This window comes from Myotis nattereri (assembly GCF_964212035.1).
Source record: "Myotis nattereri genome assembly, chromosome: 3".
NCBI classification, from domain to species: Eukaryota; Metazoa; Chordata; class Mammalia; order Chiroptera; family Vespertilionidae; genus Myotis; species Myotis nattereri.
The window spans coordinates 152,733,963-152,752,405 of record NC_138077.1 but is presented as its reverse complement, the minus strand read 5'-3'; the positions used below and the strand labels follow the sequence as shown (position 1 = coordinate 152,752,405).

At 40.4% G+C, this 18,443-nt stretch overlaps 1 protein-coding gene across 2 annotated transcripts in view; it reads right to left on the bottom strand.

Moving 5' to 3' along the window:
* Nucleotides 1-13,610: 13,610 nt before the first annotated feature.
* Nucleotides 13,611-18,443, bottom strand: part of ZNHIT6 (zinc finger HIT-type containing 6) — a 58,994-nt gene continuing 54,161 nt past the window's right edge. The window contains exon 10 of one of the 2 annotated variants that reach the window (XM_081088511.1): nt 13,611-14,704. In XM_081088511.1, the coding sequence (XP_080944637.1) occupies nt 14,664-14,704 (41 nt within the window). In that variant the 3' untranslated portion in view covers nt 13,611-14,663. Of the gene's footprint in view, nt 14,705-17,873; nt 17,976-18,443 lie in introns of those variants that run through there. The other variant, XM_081088510.1, reaches the window with a different exon arrangement.

The following is an 18,443-nucleotide window of genomic DNA, read 5'->3' as shown; positions in this document are numbered from 1 at the left end:
TTGGCCTCAAGAACTGTAACTTCTGTCTTCTGTAAAGCCCCACATGAATTCTTCTCTGCTGTAGTGTTCTAGTCTTCAACAATAGCCAGCCCCTTCACTTAAGAGGTTAATAACTTAGGTGGATAAATCATTTGGGCCAACTCATAGAGATTCCCAACTAGTTCTGTTCAGGTCCATCTACTTTGGAGGGAGAGGTATTCTTCATCATGCCCACATCTTCACACAAATTGTCCAGTTGAATCCCCCACCTATGGTTCAAGGGCTTATAGGTTTCCAGGGCCATTCGACCCATGGCTACACAGGCTATATGTTGATGGTGATGAGATGGTGGGGTCTACCCTTGAAGATAGCCTGGCCCTGATTGAGTACCTTCTACACTGTTCCTTGGTCCTCATGGCAGATTTGAGGATCCCATTCCTTCCCCATAGTCCTTTCTGGTCTCACTAGCCCCTCTCCTGCCTCCCTTCCTCACTCCAGGGCTAGGTTATCCAGTCATTGGCTATGAAAAGACTGCACTGAGTGAATCTTTTGGATCTGTATCTGTTTCCATTTGAAGTGCCCTAGGTACCAGGGAGAAGGAAGAGAAAGGTAATGCACAGGAAGCACATTCATAGGCTGAGCTAGCATTCTGCCACACTTTCAGATGACAGGTCACCTGCAGACAAATGACTCAAAGACCAAGCCAGGGGTCCCTCAGAAGGCTGGGAATGTGGGCAAAAAGATCAAACACTCAAGCTGCTGAAAACTACAGAGTTTTTTGGTAAATATATGCACAATTTCAAAAACGTATTTGTAAAAATCTAGGTGTCTCTGGTCCAGCCCTTCCTATTAATCAAAGAAATTGCTTGAGCTTCGTGGCCCAGTCTGTGATCCTAGCCCTGACCGCTGCTGCCCATGAGGCCTCAGTGAATTCCTCTCGAAGCCTCCAGACTTCCTTGGCTGGAGACTTGTTCCTCTTGGGACAGCTTTGCCTGAGCTGAGCAGCCTGGCCCCCAGCTGTGCTGGGCCCTCTCTCCGGTAAGGGGAACTGCTTTCAGCTTAGTCCATTAACACAAACATTCAAAAGCAAACATTCAAAAGCCACAGATCATGTTCGAATAAATAACATAGGACTGAGAAAAGCTTCACCCCATGAAACCAAAGGGGTGTTTAAAAACTGCCCTGGCCTTCCAAGGAGGCAGGCAGCAAAGCCACAGCAATTCCAAAGGCTTGTGTGCTCGGTAGAGCTGGGTGGCTGCGGCCACAGGCCTTTGAAGAGGAAATGCCATCCCTGGGACAGGCAGGCAGCCAGCTCCTGCCTGAGTCCTGAAAGTACCAGAGAGAAGCAGAGAGCAGTGACAGGGAAGGGGGAACACAGTTAGGAAGCAAAAAAGGGGAGGAAGGTGCAGGGTGAGTAGGCAGAGAGCGTCTTCCTAAATAGGGTTGCCGCACCCAAACTGAAGAACCACTAGACAGAGCAATTCACTGTGCCCCTGAGACGGAGCTGGGCATGGAGAGTCCTGGGCGGCGGGCACAGCCCATAGTGACTAAGGCTTCGAGGAGGGGTGTGAGTCGTCGCTGAGGGGTGGAGAGGGGTGGTGGTGTCTGGGCTAAGAGATGCCTTTGCTTTGAAAGCTTTGGAGGAAATTAACTTTACAAGGTGCCTCCCTGTCTCCCAGAGTTATTAAAAGAAAGGAGGGAGCAAAGAAGAAATGGAAAAATGGTAATACCTCAGGAAGGGCTGTGTGATCCCAACTGAAGGAAATGGGAGGCAGATTAAGTGACTGACGAATGTGCAACCTCCCCTCAGGGAGGAAGAGCTCTGAATGTGACCTTGTACAGATGGAAATAAAAAGAAAAACCACAACAACCAAGGTGGCCAAGGACAACACACACACACACACACACACACACACACACACACACACCCTTTGAATATCTAGACATGAATGACTAATTAAATACCCCAAAAAACCTCTGAGTAAGAAAGTCTGTTAGCACGCCTGTCTCTGTAAGGCAGCACTGAACACTATTAGAATGGCAGTGAGGGGGGAGTTGGTGTAAATCATGGGTTATCAGAGGTATAACCGTAGGAGCCTTTGCGAGTCCTACCAGTGGGGCCCATGGATGGACATCTAGGCATCGGTTGCTCTTTAGATGATGAAGAGAAAGAAAAAAAAAAAAGAAAAGAAAGAAAAAAGCACTAGATCTAAAACTCTTCAAGAAAAGGGAAGCCGCCGAAACCGGTTTGGCTCAGTGGATAGAGCGTCGGCCTGCGGACTGAAAGGTCCCAGGTTCGATTCCGGTCAAGGGCATGTACCTGGGTTGCGGGCGCATCCCCAGTAGGAGATGTGCAGGAGGCGGCTGATCGATGTTTCTCTCCCATCGATGTTTCTAACTCTCTATCTCTCTCTCCCTTCCTCTCTGTAAAAAATCAATAAAATATATTTAAAAAAAAAAGAAAAAAAAGAAAGAAAAGGGAAGCCAATTGAAGCTATCTATTTCATCGAGTATGAAGCCAGGTGTTTTCTGCACATTAAAAAACTGGGATTTAAAAGTTAAAGCCCCCCTGCCTGACAATAATCCTCAGCTCAGGTGAGGCCACCCTCGCCCAACTCTGGCAAGCCCAGTCAGTGCTTGAAAGCACAATCCTTAGAAGCTCATGCCTGCCCAGACACATGCACCCAGCAACTCCTAACATTCAACTGTGCTCGGGTGGGATGGCAAATCACAGGCAGGGGAAAAATACGCTGGGAGAGAAACAACCCATCTGCTGCTCCTTTTCTGTCTTAGGGGTCTAAGCCCTCTGGTCTCTTACAGCCCCTTTGGACGGAAAGTCTAGAAGGGTTCTGATGCCCCTGGAGGTAACACTCAGAGTGAGCAGCCGCCTAATGCACGGATGCTTTCCAGAAGGTGCTGTTGAGAGATTGGTGAAGGAAACACCTCCAGCTGGTTTCTGCTGGCTCCTCCATCAAAGCTGGGCTCTGAACCTCGCAGAGCTCTGCTCTTTCCAAACTGGGAAGCACTCGGAGGGTTGGGGATTTTCTTCAGCAAATTAACAGTATCCTGATTGAAGTACTTCAGGACAGAAACGGACAAAACCAAACTATACAAGGTCACAGCGCCAGTCTCCATGGGCTAATTTTTATTTTCCTCTTTGCTAATTATTTTGTGTGCGTATCAACAGAATTAGAAACAATCATAGACACAGTCTATTATTAAGTGTTTACCACGTGCCTGATGCTAAATGTCGTTGACAGGTTCTGGACTTTAAGTAAAAAGCCATATAATGGAACCAATTTTACCATAGGTTAAGTGATACAACTAAGACTTAAGTTCCTACAGCATCTCATCAACATAACGAAATGACATTGAATGAAACGTTATTCAAGGACCTGCTGTATGTAATCCTTATAAGCCTGGGACAGGTACCATATTGTTTCATTGATTAATTGAGGCTTAGAGAGGCTATACAGCTTGCAAAAGGATATACAGCTGGTAAAGCATAGAGTCAGAATTTGAACTCAGTTCTATTTAACCCATAAACCAGTTCCTTCAGTCACTACATTGATTCGCTCCAGGTTTATTTCTGCAACAGGGAGAAATTGGTAAGAAATTTCATACTGCGTTAGAGCTTTAACTAGTATAACTATGTTCTATCTCTGATGTTGCCCAGCAGGGACATCAGATAGGCAAGGTTAGGACATTGTGTTAAAAAAGTTGAACAATCTCCTAAATATCTCTTACTTTCACATTGACCTATGTTAAGCCCCAATTAACACTTTCAGTCTACATCAATGTACTGGATTCTGGGTTCCATAAACTTATTATTTTCTTCATTCACTACATTTTTATGTATCTTGAAATTACTTTTGTTAAGTTTCAAGGGCAGCCTCCTGGATTTAATAAGTTGGCTGACAGAATCAAGATTAAAAAAAAAAGTCCCAACAGATTGAAATGATGGATGGAAAAGGAGTAAGAATAAATTACAAATTGTGAACTGAGGTTCAATTAGTCAGCCAGCTGACTACAGAATGATGGTTAAAAAAAAAAAAAAAAAGGGTGGATGCTATCACTCAATGGTCAAGTACAGGCTATGGTGATTGCAGGCTGCCTTAATAAAAACATAAGGTCCAGGATAAAGGGTGGGAGAGCTCCCTTAGTAAAGGTCTTGAAACAATTGAAGGGGGGAGTGGCTTCAGAGGGAAGAACTGGAACCAAATGTAAAGAAATTCCAAGGGCTGATTTGGTTTAGTATGGGGGAGATTTTTCTAACTATCAGAACTGCCATAATGGATTGTGTTGCCTCAAATGGTGATAGGCTTCCCATCCTTGGAGGTGTTCAAGCAGAGGCTGGATAACCATTTGTGAGAGGTGCTTTGGAGGGAATTCTGACATGAGAAGTGACTTCATGATCTCTAGGATCCTTTCCAGTTATAAGATTCCACATTTAGTATCTCTCAACCTTCATTTACCACCTGAACAATCCCTAAAAGAGCCATTAATCTGTCAAAACGTCAATTTCCCTTTAAGTAAAACATTACATAAAACCTGTGAAATCGCAAGTTTGATGTGAAAACGCTAGTTGTATTTTACTAGGATTCATTATAATTTATTAAAATTAAAAAATATTCATGAGTGACCTAAAAATCACCTTGCTTACCTTAAGGCACCTTGGAAGGCCCCAGACTAGTTGATCTTTATGGTCCTTTGGTTCTAAGATCCTAAAATTCTGTGGCTCTGCAGGTTTCAATCATACACAGGGGAGACCTGTTTGGAAAAGAGGACAAGCCCACTAAAAGGAGGGACTCATTTAAATGTCCCACACTCTCTGTGTCACTTGGGAAACTCTGATTGCTGTTGTGGCAAATGAGGGGGAAGCACTCCAGAATGACTGGAAAATGAAGGCAACACGTTGTTACTAGGACCCAAGTTTCAGCTCTGCTTCTAGGCTGATTTTCAGGCTGCCCCCCTCTTGGGTCACCCAACATGGTTACAGCAGTGCCGAAGCTCACATCCCCACAAAGGTTAGCCCAATGGGGGACAGAGATTGAGTTCTAGCCTTCCCTCTGGTATGGATTTACATGCCCATCCCTTAACCAATTACTGAGGCTGAGAGGGTGGAATGGGGAGGGGGCATCAATCCTAACCAAACCATACAGTTGAGAATGAGGGCAAGTGGCTCTCAAAGGACGTGTGGAAAACGAGATAGGAGGACTAAGCAATGTGACAATCCAGATTTTGGCTGCCCAACACCAACCCACAGCTTCCACATATACCCGCCCCCCCCCCCCCCCCCCCCCGCCCAGGGAGGTAATATGAAATCTCATCCAGCTACTAAAGCCAGATCCAAATCCAATATTTCATGCCAATGTGCAAATCATGTCAAGTGACTCTTCATGGTTCAGTGATCTGTGGGTAAATAAGTTTAGCCACATCCTACCTCTAACGAAGAGACAAAACAAGAATTGCAAAAAGAATTCCAAATTGTAAAGGGGAGAAAGTAAAATATCCAATGGCCATCAGTCCTCACACATAATATAAGCCTTTGGAGAGAAATGGCAAACTTTCTAATTTGCAGTGGCGTGAAGGTCTGGGGCTGCCTCAGTTTCACTCTCCAAGAGGATCTCCCTTGTCCATTATTTCTGAGAGCCTCTCAGAGGACTGAACAGCCCTAAATGTGGAATCTAGCAGCCACTGCTTGTTGGGCCCTGAGAACTGATTTAGGGGTTGGGCAATCATCTGTCAGAGTTGGGGGGTTTACCTGTGATGTAAATCTCTCATGACTCTAGTTGGCTCCCATCTACGTGTTTCTGGTTGTGATGGTTAATTTTATGCATCAACTTAACTGGGCCACAGGATACTCAGATATTTGGTCAAACATTATTCTAGATGTTTCTGTAAGGGTGTTTTTGGATGAGATTAACACTTAAATCCTAAAACTGAGGAAAGCAGATTGCCTTTCCTAATGTGGGTGGACCTCAGCCAATCAGATGAAGGCCTGAATATAACCAAAAGGCTGACTCACCTGCCTTTGAACTGGGACATTCCTTCAGGCTTGAAATGAAGCATCAGCTCTCCTGTGTCTCTAGCCTGCCTTCTCATCTTGCAGATCTTGGGACTTGCCAGACTCCATAGTCAAATGAGACAATTCCTGTAATAAATCTATTTCTCTCTCTATATATATGTATATATACATTCTACTGGTTCTGTTTTTCTGGAGAACTATGATTAATACACTGGTCAACTCCATGGGTTAGTAACTAGAGATCTAGCTGACTGGGTTTTCATTTAGGACACAGGTTTGGGATGGCTGTAAATTAATGACTTCTGATTCCATACTGGCATCTGTATGGGTCAATGCAAAGCAATGGCCAGGAGAGGGAAGAAACAACTACTATTCTTTTTCTGGAAGGCTGCACACTATCTGCCTCTTTTCAGGGACATGCCTATCCCTTTTGGTAGGTTGGAAGGTTATAAAGAAGGATGCTAGAAGAGGCCTATAAGATCACACTTATTCCAGGCCCTCATCTTTCTGTATTATACTTTTCTCTTCTTCCTTCTTTTGCTCAAACAGCTTTAGGAAGGAATTTGACTTTTGCATTCAGTCAAGGATCCAGATTACTGTGCTCAGTTGACTTAGACTGCAGGTCACAGGCAGAAAGTGTTTTCGTTTTTAGAGGTGTTAGTGTTTCATTCCTTCTTGGTTTTTAGAAGCATTAGTTTCAAAATGAATTTCTCTTTTTGTAACATTTACAAAGCCTTCAGCCAATACATCCTATAGCCTGAACGTTCTGTACACGTCTCTTAAAGCTGCAGCTCAGGGAGATCTATGGTCTGATGGTGCCAATACACATGAGGCCACAAAGCAAGAACTGTCAATGGCCAACTGTGGCAAAGGCTGTTACTTGTGCTCCAATGCCCATTTAATCCTCCTTCTTAGTAATAAGATCTATAATTTTTAGTTAGGCACATTGCTCCCAGAATAAAAACTTTTGCCTGGCTGGAGTGGTTCAGTGGTTGAGCGCCGACCTATGAACCAGAAGGTCACAAGTTTGATTTCGGTCAGGGCTCGATCCCCACTGTGGGGCGTGCAGGAGGCAGCCAAGAAATGATTCTCTCTTATGAATCATTTATGATGTTTCATTCTTATGTTTCTCTCTCTCCCTCTCCCTTTCTCTCTGAAAGCAATATATATGTGTGTGTGTATATATATATGTGTGTGTGTATATATGTGTATGACTTTCTTCCATTTTCTTGCAAAGTAGATGTGTCCATGTGGCCAAATTCTACAAATGGGTCAACAGAAGTGCTGTATGCAACTTCCACAAAATGTCCTTAGGTTGCTTGCCGCTTTACAGAGCAATGTAATCCTTACTAACATTCTAGCCTAAGATACAGAGGGTCTCCTCACCATTTTGATCAGCCAATTCTAGAATCCAGGGCCTATAACCTGCCACACTTCATTTCCCGACATTAATTTTAAAACAGTTAACAGAAAATCCAACTTAAAGAAACTCAAGTAAGAAAATAAAAAAAAAGAGTATCCTGGCTAAAGCAACTGAACATTCCACAGGGATAGATGGCTTAGTTTAATCTAGACCTAATCGGCCTCCTCTGAGTTGTCACCAGTCTCAGGCTGGCTATCCTTACAATAGCAAAACTGGCTAACCCGAGTCTGCGCCCTGCCTGTCCTGTGGCTCCCTTAGATTGCACCAGCTTAGGCCACCTGCAGAGTCTGAACCATGCATGCGATTGCTCACAGGAGTGGGACACTGATTTGTTTAGACTGATGAAATCCCACTCAGAAGCTGCGATGAGCTTAATCCCATCCAAACCAGATAGATGAGAACAGGGGGAGCTGGGAGCTGCCCAAGGGGGCCCAAGGTATGGTTACCAAAAAACAGGTGGATGCATGCTGGGTCTCAAACAACAGATTTTTACCATACCCTTTAATATAACTTACACTTGCACCATTACTTGGCCTAAGCTTTACAGATACATTATTATTCTTTGGAGAAATACTAAGTAGGACTATAGGAGATTATAGATCATAAAGTACTGTTGGGTGAGCTAAGTTATAGAATTTCAAATAAGGTACTTTCGATTCGCTAAAAGAACTGAGAAATAACTTGGTTTCCTTCTCACTCCTAAGGGGCACACAAGTTTGGTTAGGACAGAAGAATGTGATCGCTTAGAGAAAAAAATCAAATCCAACCTCACCCCCCTCTCCTTGCCACTACGGAAAGGGAGAAAAGAACATCTGGATCATGTTCTCCCTTCGACTGTCCACACATAGGTCAGCCACAAACAGTAGCTTCCTTCTTACAGAGTCCCATTAATTCCTCACCTGGAAGACTGGCTGCCCGCGCTCGCTTGGCTTTCCTCGCCACCACGAGTTTTCCATTTCCAATACTTAGAAGTTTTGTTTGTGAGGGTCCAAATGTGGCAGAAACTATTTACAGGCTTCTTAGCTGCACTAGCTGCAGAGGCCAAGAATGTTGGCCGAACAACTGACAAACCTTTCCAGGGAGAGATCTGAAGCAGAGACTGAAAAAACACCTTCCAATCTGTCAGGAACATGGAAAAAGTTGCTGTCTCTTCTACGTTGGCTGGGGCCCTAAAGCACAGCATCACAGCATCTGGTTCACCAACCACCAAAACTTCAAAACACAGAGATCAGACTCTACTGTTTTTCTTTAGGAACACAGAGCAGCAGTCAAGAAGAGGAGGACCACAGGGCTCTAGGAAAAAGAAGAAGTTATTGGGCTTTAGGGACTGTCTTTGCACCAGATTCATACCATATGGACTTGAACTAGAACCCACTGTTCAAGGAGCCAAAAGAAATCATGATACCAAGAGGTGGTGTGTGACAATCTCTTCCCACAGTAAAAATCATTTCAAGTGCTTAGCAGAAACCTGGGAGAAGGGAAGTTTTTCTGAAATACAGAAGTGAAACCCCTATCTGATAGTCCCTGCATTACCTACCTGAGATAGGGCATTTCCCTTTTAAAAACCACGTGGCTTAGTTTACTTCTTGGTTATACAGTTCAGAGCATGAACACCTGCTTTAATTCCATGAAATTAAAGATTAAGATTCACATTCCACTGTTTACAAGGCCTTTCATTTATTTCTATGTTCGAGCCTTTACATGGACTTCCTCCAACCACCCCATTTCCACTTCTGAAGCCGTTCCCCAGAATTCCAACAGGTCCTGAAACCATACTTCTCGTTTGGTTGTCCTAACTGCCCCGGGCCTGACCCCCCAGCCTGTGCTGTCCATAGGCAAGGCCCAGCAGCTTTCAGACGGAGTTCCCAGCGAGGCACGCACATGTTCCTCCTACGGCTCAACATAAAGCCAGTGTGACAACCATTAACAGTTGCCTTTGCGTCCTTTTGTCCTTTACACGTGAGCCCCTTCATCATTCATCGATGTAGTCCTGGATAGCTACTCCCCGAGGTCTGCTGCAACTGCTGTGCGCCATGCTCAACTCGGCGGCGCCTAATTCATAATGGACACTGAAACAGACCTGATACTAATATCCTCAAATCCACTGAAAGAAAATGGCTTCAGCACTAATACCTGGTTTTAAACGAACTGAAGTGATTAGTTCTTATGCCCAAACCAGTGAAGTATGTGACGTGAATAAAAGACAGAAACTAAACATGCTCAGAGAAACACAGCCTGCAGCCCAACGCTGAAGAGAAAAGCCTCCAAGAAAAGCAGTTTCACATAGTGTGAAGAAACTGGCCTACCTTTTTGAAAAATAAGCTGATAAAGTAGCTTATTAAAATACTTTTTTTCCATTTTTAAGTGGCAGTAAACTATAGTATTCACTCCAAGTCATCATGAAATAGAGTATGACTTCACGATGGCCGAGTCCACTTCAGGGCTGTCCTCTGAAGCCCAACTTGCCTTGATTTGAGTCCTGGCCCATCTATTTACTTTCCATGTGACCAATCTGTTTGGGACTCAGTTTCCTTGCCCATATAAAGTGGGGACGATAGTACTGTACTTAATTGCAGCATCTGTGAAATCTTTAGTCTCAAACAGCTTTGGCCAGGCCTCAGGCTCGATGGAGTTGTCCTTGTTTGTGCACAATGAGACTTGGTCGTTGCTTCAGGAGGCATGAATGGACAACTGCAAGCCTTCAAGGTTTCAGTCCATGAATCATTGTCCCGATTGTGAATAGAAACCCTTCTTAACACCAACATCGAAAGTTGCAGAACTTTAATGAAAATCACGGCAACAGTTGTGGAGCACTTCACTGAGAATCGCTGCATCACGAGGTCTCAGTCACAAATGTCAGATTGAAGCGTTAGGAATGCCTGACCTAGTTAATTTCACTTATGTGTTTCCTTTTATATAAGCACAAAATGATATAAAAATTTGTCTCGATACTACATTACATCAATTCTATATTATTTTTTTCATATTTTAACATCTCAAGTCAGGATGGATGTATCACACAATTAATTAAGCCGTGTTCTTAGTGGTATACAAAATGCTGTATCTTACAATGGGGGAGTCTTAGATTGTTGAAATAAAATGACAAAAAAGAGCTGTTTACATTTGTATAAACACCCAAAAGTAAATTTTTAAAAAGCATTATGTCATAATGCCAGAGAAGTAGCCTGCCTATATTCCTAATACCGTGTTTGTTTGCATTTAAGCTTAGAGTAAGCCCCAAGCAAAACAATAGAAATGTACATAGAACGATTAGTTCTTACTTACATGATTTAATTATATCAACACACACAAATTTAACTCGCTACAATGTAGGCAAACTTAATTTTTGACCATTTTACTGAGCATGTGCTGCATATTCTTTTGTTGACTCAAAAGAAATATTAACATATGGTCACGATGGGAGAAACAGCTGAGATGAATGTCTTTAGTAAACAGCAATAAATGTGTCAAACTTTAAAAAAAAGCATTATTATAATTTAATTGGCAGCATTTTTTTTCAATTAGCAATAATCGCGCCTCGGATAAACCTCACTGGCTACGATACTGCCATTGCGCAAAGCTTGGCAGCATTTTTTTTTCTTTCTTAGTGTTACATTAAATGGCACATTTTTAATTAATGACATTTTGGATTCCATGAAACACAGCAGTGCCCACCTCACAGGATCGTGAGGATTCAATGATTAACAGCTATAATGTGCCTAGAGTGGTGCCTAGCTTATGCTAAGTTCTGAGTTTTCAGCTACTAATATCCTGAGTCAGGGGCTTTCCTATAGACTGGGAGATAACAATGTACTAGAAAGCCTTAAAAAGTTTTTTTGTTTTCAACCTGGAGAACTTCCCTACTCCTCCTACCTCATCTCAACACCTCGTCTTTATTGAGGACTTAACTTTATGCCAGAAACTGTGCTTGATGCTGTGATGATGTAAGTATCAACCACAGGTTTGGCCTTCAAGACCAGTTAAATACAGAATAATTTTATCAATACTTATATAGACAGGAAGAAAGATAATGCCAGGTACAGGCAGGAATTAAGAGAAGAAAAACATCCAAGCTCCATTATTTATCATTTAACAGCTGGACCTAAGAATAAGCTTTAACATCTATGTTCCTTGGTTTTCTCATTTGTAAAATAATTTATAGTAACCCCTATCAATAATGCTGCCTGAAATAAGATGAATCATTTCCGTTGTTCACCTAGCCCTTGTTCACAAATGCACGTGGGCTCAAATTCTTAACTCTTGGTGAAGGTGAAGCCAGGTGAGGAAATGGCAGGCTGTCTCAGGAGAGCCTAGTGCTTGGTATTCTGATCATTTCCCTTTCTTTTGGGGGAACTCCTCTCCTGATCAGCTCAGGGATGAAAGGTCATCCAACCTGGACAAAATCAAAGTTCTTCCCCCACATTTTACACAACTTACTACCATGCTTTGGTTATGATGACGTAAGTTGAAATTGTCATCCAACATCCTCACCTTGCTGTCTCCCACCCCAAAAAGAGCATCCCTAAAGAGTCTGCTTAGATGAGAAAACCAATCCAGGAAGAAAAAAACCAGAGGCAAGTGTGGGAGATGGAAAGATGGCTTCTTTGGGTGTTTGGATCTAGATAAACTTTCCTGTTTATGAACTAATAAATTGACTGCCCTTCAGGCTGACACTACTTTGAATTGAGTTCCTAAGGGACAATTGATTAATAATCAAAAGTACACAATATCTACCTGAGAATAAACTCAACACAGTTTAATGCAGTGGTGTATGATTAAATAAAAGCAAACTAGGTATCTTGTATATGTCCCTTGTATATGTCAACCAAATTAAACAAAATGTATTAAGGAAATTTTTGGCATTACAGTTATGTGTTTAATGATTTACTCTACATCATGAAGCCTGAGTCCTACCACTTGCTACAGGGAAACAAATTGGCTCAACTACACTTTGTATTCTTAAATATCTTTATATTTAAATTACATAGTTAAATTTAAATTATATTTAAGTTATATTTAAGTTATAGAGTTAAATGATAGTAATTCTCTTTAATTTATATTTATAATGTGAACAGGTGCAAGATTTGTTTACAGTAATTTATGGCTAATAATCCCACATATAATAATTAGCAATTATGAAAGGCCTACCTTCTCTTTGAAATCATTGTTTAAAAAATAAAGAAGGCCAGGTGGAGCTTTACTCCTTTTAAAATGTGAGTCATGAACAAAATGCAGGATGTTGCACTTAACATGGGTCAGGGAATTTATTTATGCATCAGAATTTGTCAAGAATTCAAAATGGAAAGGGACTCTAAAAAAAGACATTGGGTGTTAATACTACAAATTTCTAGAGCCCTCAATTATTCCAATTTCACCCCCTCCAAGCAGTTGACATGGTTATTCACTAAAACACATGTTTATTGTAAATCCTATGGGAATAAAAGTGCATATTACTCACATGAGCTGATAGTTCATTTAAGGGAACTGTGCTAGTTAAATTCTTTCCTAAGGAATAGTCTATAATTGAAAAGTTTAGTACAATTCTATAGAGATGGCAAGGATGCATTATTACATCATGTAGATTTTTTTCCCCTTCTGGGCAGGGGGAAAACACAGTATAAATTCTTTGGTTTTTGTCCAGTTTTCAGTTTAAATTCTAAAAGAGATGAAACTCAACACTTTTCTTGGAAATGAGACTACATCATAACAGATTTCACTGTCAGGAAATTCCTCTCCACCCTGATTTCAGATCACATGTTCATTTATGTACCTCGCCCCACTTTTCCCAATAACAATTCTATTCATCTATTCACACTTTTGATTCAATTCATTCTATTTCTTGCCTGTTTCAAGAAGACAAATTTCCCTCTTAGATTAAATATGAATCCTTTGAAATGCCATTTAGTTGTCTCCCCAGCAGTACTGTGAATGACATAATTCTAAAGAAATTTTTTACTGACTGAGGGAGAAGATTCCTGAAGTTGCTTTAGGAAGTATACGTATTTTAGATTGCAATAACTTATTTCCTATAAATCCCATTTCCACAATTTTATACCAACTGTTCTTTGTGGCATTACTGTCTTTGGATTCTCTTCCACAATTTCTACCACAAGTTTTATATATTTGTGTTCTACAAGTTTCTTCTAGGCTCATCTTCTCATTATGTATTTTTTCATATTTCTAATCTTTCCAAATCTCTTTAAATTAATGCCTTTGGTTTCCTTTTGGTCTAAAACTTATTCCAATCATAAACTAAAAACGGGTATCACCAATGTCCAATTTTATCTTTGTTTTTCTTAACCATTAAGTACACAGATGCAACACAGATGTAATAATCTTTTACTCTTTTATAGTCATGCTGCAATTTCATAACTGTATGAATTCCAATAAAACTAGGAACATTTAATTTCAATATGTGAGATAATAATGTATACAGAGCTGCCATAAGGTATAAATTAAGCCAGGTATATCATACATACACATATACAATCCAACAACACTAAAGAGTTCCAAGTGTTTTTCCTTCAGTTATAGCTGGATGTTTCAAAACACAGCCTAACACTGGTCATCACAACACCCCTGTGTGGCAATGACAAGAGTAGAGTGAAAATGGATAAAAGGCACAGAATTCATAAGACACAGCTCACTGTGAGAACAAGTGCGGCCACATTTGTGAGCATTGATGGTTCAAACAATGATGTGGAGTTGCTAACTTTCTGACTGAATATAAGAAATAGTAGCTAAATGTATTTATTTAGCCTTTATATAGGACATACTACTGGGTGTTACCAAGTAGAAAAGACCCATTCATTTATCTCAAGAGGGTAAGTTACATATAAATATCAAAGGCAAGAATGGGCAACTGGTGGTTAGCTGGTGTGTCACATGGCCTTTTGACACCTTTGTGGCTGACAAAGGTGATCCTTGGGTTTGGCCTTGTATCAAATCAGAAAATGTTTCAGACTATATAACTGAACATACTAAAAGCCAGGATCTAATTAAAATAAGCATGACAACCAGGTGCAAAAGAGGGGTTAATAGGAATAAGGTCTCGTAAGTCAATTCAAGAGGCTAGAAAACACATCTTTTTTTAAAAAAATTTTTTTTAGATTGTTTACTTTTCAGAAAAACAAAAAATCGCACAAACCCACTGACAATACACCCAATCACCCAACAGTAGTTAATCAAAGCATCGTCCTCTGCAACCTTGATATTTCCTTCCTCCAGAAGTGCTCAATTTTCATTGCCAATGTTCTTGGTAGATTCACTTTTCACTGAAAAAAAATAAATAAACATACAGTCACATGTTTACACTGTTTCTATTTAGCCTGTTCTGTTTTTTCCTTTTCTCTTCTCCTTCTGATGCATACCAATAGCACTGCTCACAGGGGTAGACAAACCATGTCATGTCCCAGGCAGCCGGGATATACAATTCTGGCCACAGTAAATAGAGAAATGATGTCTGAAAGTGGCAATTATATTTTGTGAGGTAACATCCTTCCTGACTGTGTGGAAGACTTGAGAATGGTCATTCACAGTGTGGTTAGGATCCCACACTCATACCACCGAATAGATTGCGATTATCACATAGGCTAGCCAAGTGTGGTTGGAATAAACTTTTCCATGATATTTTTTAAACTTAAAATTGAGGGGCAGTATACGTTGAGTGAATGTGGGCTGACAGAAGACTAGCTAATCGCCATGTCCTTCCTTTCACAAGACGACTCAGAGCAGAAATGGAGTTCCTTTAAAGGAGCTGCCTCGACTAGAGCATGCAAGTCTATGATCACTCACTAAACTTGAGGACAGAGACTGCACCTTTCCTCCCTATATCTATCTCCTGGGGTAGCATGTTTGTGGTATCAATATAAATGCAAGTCACTCTTTCAGTTTTGTTTTTGAAGACTCAGAATTTTATTTTATTTATTTTTTACTGAACTTATCAGGGTGGCATTGGTTTACAAAACCATACAAGTTTCAAGTGTACAACTCAATAAAACATCCTCTGCACACTGCATCGTGCGCCCATCACCCCAAGCAAGGTCTCATTCCATCCACATTACCCAGCCCTTTGCCCACCTCCACCTACCCTCCCACCCCCATCTCCCTCTGGCCATCACCACACTGTTATCTGCGTCTATGTGTTATGTATATGTTTTTTGGTTAATCCCTTCACCTTCTTTCATCCAGTTCCCCAACCCCCGCTTCCTTCTGACAGCTGTCAGTCTGTTCCATGCCTCTGTTTCTAATTTGTTTGTCAGTTTATTTTGTTCATTAGATGATATATATATAATCTGGTATTTGTCTTTTCCTGACTGGCTTATTTCACTAAGCATTAATATAGGTCATCCACACTGTTGCAAAAGGTAAGATTTCCTTTCTTTCCTTTTTTTTTTTTTTTTTTTTTAAACAGGTGAGTACTATTCTATTGTGTAAGTGTACCACAATATTTTTATCCACTCATCTACTGATGGACACTTGGGCAGCTTCCAAATCTTGGCTTTTGTAAATAATGCTACAATGAACATAGGGATGCATATATTCTTTCAAATTTCTTAGGATATATTCACAGAAGTGGGATCACTGGGTCAAAGGTAATTTCCATTTTTAATTTTTTGAGGAAACTCCATACTGTTTTCTACAGTGGCTGCACCAGTCTGCATTCCCACCAGCAGTGCACGAGGGTTCCCTTTTCTCCAGATCCTTGCCAGTACTTGTTGTTTGTTGATTTACTGATGATAGCCATTCTGGCAGATGTAAAGTGATTTTAATTTGCATATCTCTGATGATTAGGTTTTTGTTTTTTCTTTCTTTCTTTTTTTTTTTATCTGCAAAATGAGATCCAGACTCTATTAATTTCATTGACTACTCTATTAATTTCATTGTATGGTGAAATTAAAAGGAAATAATATATAAAAACACTATAACAATTAAGATTAAAATAGAGATTATTTTGCTTGAGGTTTATACCCATTTATCTCCACTGTGTAAATCAGAAAAACAGAACTCAGAGAGGCAGAGTAAATGCTCAAGGGCCCAAAGCTAATAAGAGTTGGTGGTACAATCTTAAACCTGGATCTAGCCTCATATTCCAATTGTCAAGTTCTCTGAGGTTTGCCGATAGTACCTAGATTTAAGATTGTACCAGTAACCAAACTGGTGTTTATGAATAAGGCCTTGAAATAGCTTCCATCCAAGATATGCCCTCATCCTTGTGGAATTTTATAAACTCCAGCAGCGTCCTTCAAGTGTCTCCATATTACAAATTGTTGTCTCTTCTGGCTTTCTTTGCACTTAATGCAAACTCTATTTAGCACCTATTGAACTGTAAAGTTTACATTTGTGTTCCTGAGATCTACCCATTAGCTCACGAGGAGAGAGAAGAAGGGATGAAAGGATTCATTGGCCCAACAACAGACTGATGTATGAGCAGCTGCTATGCCAGGTATTTTCACTAATTCAAGTAATCAATTTTGGGTTGGATTCCTTCTCAAAGGCAGAGGCATTTTCTAATTTTTAGTTATCTTAGAACAACAGAGAAATATATTGTGCTGGTATTTTTAAATTAATGGGGCTTTGTACTATTTGGCATTGCAATTTTCGAACTTTTTCCCTTTCCTTGCTTACTGAAGTTGCCCAGTTGTTTTCTTTTAATAGAGCTCCATTCTTTTTCCTTAGACTGAAATTAAGCACGCTTTCATCAAGTCATTTGATCTACTAGTTAATTTTGGCAAACAAAGACCTGTGAAGCAAGTAACACTATTCTGATCACTTCATACTGGATTGAAACGAGATGGGTGATTAGCACTCTACATCTCCAATCTAGTGAGTTACCTTAACTGCTAAATCTTTTCAGTCAACTTTTTTCATTCCTTAAAAAGCAAAAAGCAAGCAAACAAAACTTGCCTATTGCTCATCAACATAGGGAACAAAGTAAATTATAGCAATCTACAATAACAAACATTATAACAACCATCAACTGTGAAAACTACTGAATCCAAGCCCAGAAACACATTTCCCCAAAACTAGAAGAGAGACACCTTGTGCTATGAACTCAAGATTAAAAATTCAGGTTTTTGGCTTTGGAGAGAGAATTTCAAGGCTTTCCAAAGAAAATGTCCTATTCTTATATAACCCTTCTTCTGTATTAAGGGACCACCCTGAAGACTATCCAATGGTTTGAGAAGGTACAACCCCCCCACCCCCCCAAACAAAACAAAACAAAACAGACACCTTGAAGTGTTTACACAAAGAAATGCATGTATGGGAAGGCCTGGCATTGTTTTTTAAAGTATGTGTACTTATGATATGACAACACTGGTATGCTCCTTCAAATCCTGTCGGATCCTCCTTAGTTCTTTGCTAGAGCAGTTCTAAACTATCCTCTATACTGAAAGCACAGGTCACTTGTGCTTCCTGTAGATAAGTCAAACATCATACACCTACCAAAAAGGAGCAAATGTTTCTTAAGAAGGTTCCAAGTGCACTACAAAAGTAGCTTTTCTTTTTGCTTCGTTACAGGAAGCCTTACTTCAATGTGCATTCCTAAACAAGGTAAAAGAGGTGCTGTGTGTGCATGTTTATTTACACAGACAATGTTTGCCCTGGCTAGTAACCCACATTACTAAACAACTTTCCCTGAAACCAACATTTAGAGAGAGAGCTATGTGAATTATGTTAAGGAAAAAGCAAGGTTTTATACAACTTTTAAAAAAAAGTGAAACTGGTCACTTAAAAGTAAAATTTCTTATTTAATTTGAGGAAAAAACCGCCCCCCGCTATTTTCAAACTGTAAAAAATATAAAAAAGAATTAACCTTAAGATTTAGAAATCCATAATTGATTATTAGAAACTTCAAATTTGCTAATTAAAAATCTAGTTTCAAATTGTGAAACTGACAAAATTTTGGCCACTTGGGAAAATTATTTTTCCCTATTAACTTTCCCAAGAATAAGAGCTATTATATACTGTCCAGAGAAGACATTACAGTAAAGGTTACTTCCTGTTACAGTC